At 44.4% G+C, this 8200-nt stretch overlaps 1 protein-coding gene across 1 annotated transcript in view; it reads left to right on the top strand.

Annotated features, from left to right (window-relative positions):
- The window catches only part of dlk2 (delta-like 2 homolog (Drosophila)), a 17224-nt gene that overhangs the window by 4505 nt on the left and 4519 nt on the right, over nucleotides 1-8200 (top strand). The window contains exons 2-3 of the mRNA XM_037687667.1: nucleotides 2673-2730; nucleotides 2953-3083. Of these exons, the coding sequence (XP_037543595.1) occupies nucleotides 2673-2730; nucleotides 2953-3083 (189 nt within the window). The remainder of the gene's footprint in view (nucleotides 1-2672; nucleotides 2731-2952; nucleotides 3084-8200) is intronic.

An 8200-nucleotide genomic window follows, 5' to 3' on the forward strand; every position in this document is an offset into this window, starting at 1 on the left:
TCCAGGTGTAGTTTCTATGGTCCAGGTGTAGTTTCTATGGTTCAGGTATAGTTTCTGTGGTCCATGTGTAGTTTCTATGTTCCAGGTGTAGTTTCTATGTTCCAGGTGTAGTTTATATGGTCCAAATGTACTTTATATGGCCCAGATGTACTGTCTATGGTCCAAATGTACTTTCTATGGTCCAGGTGTACTTTCTATGGTCCAGGTGTACTTTCTATGGATAGAACGACTGATTAAAAGCATGTTCATTGTAGAATTAATTACAAATACAAACAGGTAGAGCTCATAAAGACAGTAGTAGAGTGAGGAAATATTGTCAGTTTACCCTCCAACAGTCTAAGCATATAGTAGTATAACTAAGGGATAACTCGGGAAACCCAAGCCAACAGTAACAATAAGATTTATCAAAAAAGAAAGATTTAAGCCTAGTATCAAAGTAGAAAAGCTGTCCACCTCTCTGACAGAAACTGGAACTTCTAAAGGACACAAAAGAAAGACTGATAAAAACAATTTAATGATAGAAATAATTATAAATACATGCATCAATATGACAGAAACTAAAACTTGGTTCCACAAGTGAGGAGCCTGAAAACAGAAACTCTGCCTCTCACTGTTAAAAACTCCAGGAACCACAAGTAAACCTGCAGTCTGAGAGAGAAGTGCCCTGTTAGGAAAATATGGAATAATAAGATCATTAATCTTAGATGGAAGGTGACATGGTGGTACAGTTGGTAGAGCTGTTGGCTCTCAGAGTGAAGGTCACCAGATTGAATCCTGGCCGGGGGCCTTTCTGGGTGGAGTTTGCATGTTCTCTCCATGCGTGAGTTTTCTCCGGGTACTCCATTTTCCTCCCACAGACCAAAAACATGCATGTTAATCTGATTGGTAACTCTAAATTCAGTCAACCTTTATTTAGACAGGTTAATCCCTTGTCTCTAGGTGAGACAGTGAATGTTTGTTTGTCTCATTTGCCTCTATGTCCCTGTGATGAACTGGAGACCTGCCCAGGTGTCCCTGTGATAGACTGGAGATATGTCCAGTTGTCCCTGTGATGGACTGGAGATATGTCCAGGTGTCCCTGTGATGGACTGGAGATATGTCCAGGTGTCCCTGTGATGGATTGGAGACCTGTCCAACTGTCCTTGTGATGGACTGGAGACCTGCCAACGGTGTCTCTTGCCTTTTGCACAGTAACTGCTGGATATGAGCACCAGTGACCCGAAAAGGAAGAAGCAGTTAAAAGATGATGGTGGACAGATGGATGGATGGATAGGTGGATGGATGAATGGATGGATGTATGGATGGATGATGGAGCTTGGTTGATGAGAGCTTTGTACGTTAGAAGAACATTTTTAAATTCTGACAGGGACTCAATAGAGTGAAGCGGATACTGGAAAACTATGATTTCTCCTATCAACTCTCATTAAAACTCTGGCAGCAAAATTTTGGATCAACTGTAGACTTTTTGAGATTTTTGAACACGCAGATAATAAAGAATTACAACAGTCCATTCTCAAAGTGATAAATGCATGGACCAATTTTTACATTATTTTGGGACATGATGTTTCTAATTTTAGTGATATTGTTCAGGTGGAAGAAAGAGGTTCTTATACCATTTTTAATGTGAGGTTAAATGACATCCTGATCCAAAATAACACAGAGGTTCTTTACATTAAATCTAATAATTAATTCTGACCAAATCCAGGTTTTTGTCTCTGAAACAAGCTTGTAATCTAAGTAACTGATTGGATTAATCATATTGCTTAAATAAATATAACAGAGTATCATCAGCATAAAAATGAAATCCAATATCTAATAACTTTACCTAATGGAAGCGTATATAATGTCATCTGAATTTTCTCTATTTTATTCTGACGGGATTTATCTGCTTCCAAAAATTATTCTAATAAATTACATGAATAAATGGGAATTTGATAAATATAAGATTAACCACTGTATTTTTTTTTCCAAAGAAACAAGTAAAAAAATAAAAACTACATGAAAATATTTTGTTTAGAAAAATAGGTCATTGTTTTGGTTTTCATGGATTTGGTCTAAAAGGGATCACCTGAACATCTGAAGAGCTCAGGATGTTGTCATCACATCAAGAGTCAGGTGGACTGGTTGATCCAATTAGTTCTGAGCTGAAACCTGTTGAAGTAGCTGAGTCATCTTTAACACACATTCTGAGTGCTACCAGAACACAACATTTCACACTATGGACCAGAACGGCTCCAACTCCCATCATAAGAGGATCTTTGTCTAAATCTCGAGCATGAAGAGTGAAGTGCATGAAGAGCATGGAGAGTGGTGGTGCAGGGGTTAGAGAGGATGGGCCTATTATCAGAAAGTCGCAGGTTCAACTCCCAGTAGCGTCAACATCAAAATGTGGGTGAAAAAGGTGAAACACCCACACCTGCCTCCACCCTCATTTGCTCCACTCTGGGCCCTTGAGCAAGGTCCTTAACCTGTGTTCCCTAAACAGGTCTCTCTTGAAAATTAGTTCTCGTGACTCAATGAGACTACATGTATAAATAAAGGGTAAATGAAAATGAAGCATACACCTTTAATTCTGACAGGATTTATCAGCTTCCTTTCTCTTATTTTGACAAAACCCAGTTTCCTGTTTGTGTGTCACCTGTTCTTTACACCTCCTCTTCTTCTTTCTACAGGAAGTGTCTGCAGCTGCAACATCACCAACAGCCGCTGTGATGAGTTTGGAGTGTGCAGGTGAGGCTTCATCAGCTCAGGTCCCTCTGGACTGGACCAAACTCTGGTTGGAGGTGGTCTATAAGTGAAAGGTCATTTTTACCTGTGACATAGGCTACAAAACTTCACATCTGTCACAGAACAGGCAGGAGGTCTAGCTGGTCTGATGAAACCCAGCTCTGCTCGTTTTCTGAAGCAGAGAAGACATTTTCACTTCCTGTCTTATTTCCTGTTCATTTCCAGGTGTGACCCGGGTTGGGATGGGGAACTTTGCGAGTACTGTGTGCCGATGCCCGGGTGCGTTCATGGTTCTTGCCTGCAGCCGTGGCAGTGCACCTGTGAACCAGGCTGGGGAGGACGGTTCTGTGACAAAGGTAAAAACATCACCTGAAGTCATGTGACAGGTTATTATTCTGCAGAAACTCAGGAGACATGTAGACTTATCAGAACGAACAATGTAAAGTTGAACAAAAACTGCACAGAAACATAAATTCATTACATTATCTCAGCTGGGATGTTTCAGTGTGACATGAATGGTGGACAGAACAGCTGCCCTGCAGAAACACAAAAACCTACAAGATGATTTCAAAACACAGAACCGGCATGTGGGTGCAGGTTTCCAGCGCCATGTTTCTCCGAAAAGAACTCCCTCTGCTTCTACCAACAGTCTGTGAACATCCAGTGTAAGGATGGTGCCATCTAGTGGGCCTTCCTTGTCTGTACTTCCCAGTGTGTCTCCTCATTTACACAATTAATTTCACCCTTGTCTCATGCCAGCTGTTTGTAATCACGTCCTGTCTTGTCTGTGTATATAAGTCTGTCTGTTAGTCTTGTTTGTTCTTGCGTTGTCGTTGGGTCTACCCTGTCTTGTACTGACCTGATGTGTACCAGTCCTGACCCGAATTGTATTCCCAGTTTTGTAAGTGTGCTGCCACATCAGCTATTTAACTTATCGTTAAAAGTATTTATTTTTGTATCTTCTGAGGCCGAGTCCCTGCCTGCAACTATTGGGTTCGTTCCTACCTGATAAATCCTGACAGAACGACGCAACCAACACAGAACCCATCACGCAGGGTTCTCCTCAGAATTACTCACCTGTCTGTTATGAGCCACAGATGGGGGAGCCTGTAATCCATTGTGGCGGATTCCAAACCGAACCCGTCTGAACACGAAGTTACCACTACCCAGCGATTGAAGTCTTGTCTTCGCCTCTCCTGGTTCTGGAGGAAAAGAGAAGGTCTCTGCCCTGGGGGGAACACCGGGCACCCGAGACTAGCTTTTCTTCATCTCCAATGCTGCTCAGATACTCGGAGTGGACGTCGGGGGAGGACGTGGAGCTGGAGGATGAGATCTGCTTCATTCCTGCCCTTGCTTCCCACCGTCGCTGCCTGGGCAGCAGAAAACGAAACCGGAGACAATCCACGGGACCTTTGCTGACATCCCTGACAGCGAGTGCAGATCCAACTCGGTCCAGCGAGGCTGAGTTTCCGGGATCTTGTTCCGGTGCTGTTGAGAGAGCCGATCTGGACGCCTCACCTCCTAGGACCCTGGTGAGGGTGGAATCTGGCACCTCACTCCTGCACAAAGCTCCCACGAGAATCAGTCCTGTCGCTCGCCTGGTCTGCTGCGGCGTGAAGGACGGCTCTCCGGTCGTCTGCCTGGTCTGCTCCGACGCCGTGGGCAACTCTCCGGCCGTTCACCTGATCTACTGTGGCATGAAGGATGGCTCTCCGACTGCCTGGTCTGCACCGGTGTGAAGAATGGCTCTCCAGCCGCCTGCCTGGTCTGCTCCGGCATTATGGACGGTCCTCCAGCCGTCTGCCTGATCTGTTCCTGCCTGTGGAATGGCCTGTTGGACGACCTCCTGGCCGCCCGCCTGACTGGCCTCAGCCTGATGAATGGTCTCCTGGCCACCCACCTGACCTGTTCTTTCCTGATGAACGGCTTCCCAGCTGCTCTGTTCCTGTTTGTTGTATGGCCTGTTGAACAACCTCCCGGCCGCCCGCCTAACCAGCCCCGGCCTGTTGGAAGGTCTCCTGGCCGCCTGTCTGATCTGTTCCTGCCCGTAGAATGTCCTGTTGGATGACTTCCCGGCTGCCTGCCTGATCGGCCCTGGCCTGTTGTAAGGTCTCTCGGCCGCCTGCCTGACTTGTTTCTACCTGATGGATGGCTGCCCGTTGGACTTGTTCCTGCCTGATGGATGGCCTCCTGGCCACCCGCCAGAACTATTACTTGCTTGGGGACGGTCTTCTGACCGCCCAGACATTTTTGTGTTCCGTTTGTGTTTAGGTTTCCAGGTTTTGGTTTCATCAGTTTGTTTTTGTCCTTATGTTTTATTGGGCCCTCCATCCTTGCAGTTCCTCCCTCCGCCCACCCAAGTGGGTGGGCTTTTTGGGGGACACAAGGGGGCATCCTTGAGGGGGGTACTATAAGGATGGTGCCATCTAGTGGGCCTTCCTTGTCTGTACTCCCTAGTGTGTCTCCTTATTTACTCAATTAATTTCACCCTTGTCTCATGCCAGCTGTTTGTAATCACATCCTGTCTTGTCTGTGTATATAAGTCTGTCTGTTAGTCTTGTTCATTGTCGTGTCATCATTGGGTCTACCCTGTCTTGTCCTGACCTGATGTGTACCAGTCCTGACCTGATTTATATTCCCAGTTTTGTAAGTGTGCTGCCACATCAGCTATTTAATGTATCATCATTAAAAGTTTTTCTATTTTTGTACCTTCTGAGTCCGAGTCCCTGCCTGCAACTATTGGGTTTGTTCCTGCCTGATAAATCCTGACATCCAAGACCCAAGGAGACCAATTGTTGTAGGTTTTGGAGGACCTACAGAGACCAGTTGTTGGAGGGTTTGGAAGACCTGAGGAGACCAGTTTTGGAGGGAATGTTGTCCCATTCTGCTCTGATGGAGGATTCTAGTTGTTCAACAGTCCTGCAGCTTCTTTCATTGATTTTTTTTGTTTCACGATGCATTAATTATTTTTGATTGGTCAGAGGTTGGGTGGCATAGTGGTGCAGTTGGTAGAGCTGCCGCCTCTCAACAAGCAGGTAGCTGAATCAAATCCTGGCACGGAGTCTTTCTGGGTTGTAGTGAACTAGGCCTCCGACCAAAACCTGTCTCTGAAGACCTTCATGGGACAGGAACTGTTATTTCATTGATTTGAATCCAGAAATACAAATTAGCTCATCCAGAGACTGTCTAACTGTATCCTGAATTAATCAATTGAAAGAACACTCTTCTTTTTATATTATCATTACTATTTTACAATATCTTGATAATCAAAAGTGTGTTTAGTTCATATCATTTCTAATGTTGAAAGTAAACCACTCATTTAAATCAACTGTGAAACAGTATTAATGATTTTTAAACCTCATTTAAATGAGAAATCAAGTTAAATGTCTATTTACAAAGTAATTATGGGGGCCGAGATGGTGTAGAGGCAGGGCAGCCGGCTTGGGACCCCAAAGTCCCAGGTTCGATCCCCAGTCACTGCACATCACGTGGCGTCTCTGGGCAGCATGCCTCACCCCTAAAATGCCCCCCGGGCGCTTTCAATAGCTGCCCACTGCACCACCTGGTGGTGGATGGGTTAAATGCAGAGACTAATTTTGCCATTGTATGGAAACATACAGTGCTGACATTGTGATGACATTATTATTATTATTATTATTAATTGTGCATTTTGATCTTCTGTCTGAATGAGAAGTCAGTGATGTCAGTCGAAAGTCAGAGACAGTCAGAAAACAAGTTATTAGAACGAACTGTATTGTTTTTAAACCTAGCAGACGATAAAAAGAAACAACTGGCATCTGCGTTTGTCTCACTTCACCATAACATTTCTCTGTCTGTACTAAACATTCCTAAACATTCTTGCACCCTCTCTTGACTTTTAATAGCCCTCTGACATCACTAGAACCACCCCCTGTTGGTTGTTTCAACCAATCAGGAAGTACTAAGTGACTGGAAGTGAGGACTCTTTAAAAAGTCAACACTTCCTGGAACTATTCATTCTTGGACCAGTCTTTGATCTGAGTCTTCTCAGTCTTTGAACTCAGTCTCTGATTATGGAGTCTTCCTGAGAGTTCCTAAGGAACTTTCAGATTTAATCAATAGCTGATGGATTTGACCGTGAGACGAGGGTCCGTCCATCTCAGCGGAGACATAGCGCCTTGCTGTGAACTCACCCGGGCGTAACGCCTACAACTTCGAAGGAAGCTTGTCTGTTTAACGGAGTAAACCACACGACTTCTGACGATGCCCAGCCACCCTTACCGGAGACGCTGTAAAAGGATCGTACTAATGGACTTCTGTTCCTGAGTGGAGGTATCCCCCGTCTAAGGTAACGAAGTCTCTGCACGTCCTGAAGTGTACCGGAGGTTTGAGCTGGTGTTGAAAGAAGCGTGCTAATTCTGGTCAACAAAACATACACCTTCCTTCATCCATCTCCACCTTCCTCTAAATCTCTCCTCCTTTAAATTCTTCTTTTCGCCAGTAAATCAATCTAGATGCCTTCAGAAATTTTCTGTTGTCTTGTTAGTAAAGCGTGCCAAGTTTTTTTTAATCAGAACCAGATCAGCGAATCAAGTGTACAATGTTTTGATGTTAAATTTTGATTCTGTTAAATAAATGACTGTATTTATTCTGATGGGTCAAAGAAAAATAACGTCTCATGTCACTGATTAAACAATCCATCACAGTTATCTCGTCACATGGCATTAATTTAACTCGAAAAAGAAAGAACCCGTTGTAAATAATTAATTAGTAGTGTGTCCACAGCAAAGCTGTCCCTGACATACTACAGGGTGGAGTTTGTATGTTCTCTCTGTGCATGCGTGGGTTTTCTCCAGGTACTCCAGTTTCCTCCCACAGATCAAAAACATGAATGTTAGGCTGATTAATAACTCTAAATTGTTCCTAGGTGTGAGTTAGAAGTGAATGGTTGTTTGTCTCATTTGTCTCTGTGTCCCTGTGATGGACTGGAGACCTGTCCAGGGTGTCTCCCGCCACACTTAGTGACTGCTGGACATGGACACCTGTGACTTGATAAAGAAGATGCAGGTACAGATAATGGATGGCTGGATGGTGACAAGTCTGGTTTGCAGTGGGTCAGAGCAGCACCTGGACTCTTCATGCTGCTGTAATGGATGTAGTCTGTAGTTTAACATGGTCTAGCTGAAATATGGAAGGTCTTCACTGAAGGTCTTCACTGTAAGCTCCTGCTTACATGCCCCCGCTGAGACGCTCCAGACCGGTACAAAAGAAAGTTAAATGTTGGAGCCAGGACAGTGGCCCCATACTGAGAGATTGTTTTGATCGAACAGACTGGCAGGTTTTCAGAGAAGCTGCTGAAAATGGAGGTTCGCTTGATCTTGACCAATACACATCCTCAGTCCTGGGTTACATTAGTACATGTACTGACACAGTCTCCACTATCAGAAATGTTAAAAGCTACCCAAACAGAAAACCTTGGCTGAATGCAGAGGTG

This window comes from Nematolebias whitei, chromosome 1 (assembly GCF_014905685.2).
Source record: "Nematolebias whitei isolate Nwh7 chromosome 1, NemWhi1, whole genome shotgun sequence".
Taxonomy (NCBI): Eukaryota; Metazoa; Chordata; class Actinopteri; order Cyprinodontiformes; family Rivulidae; genus Nematolebias; species Nematolebias whitei.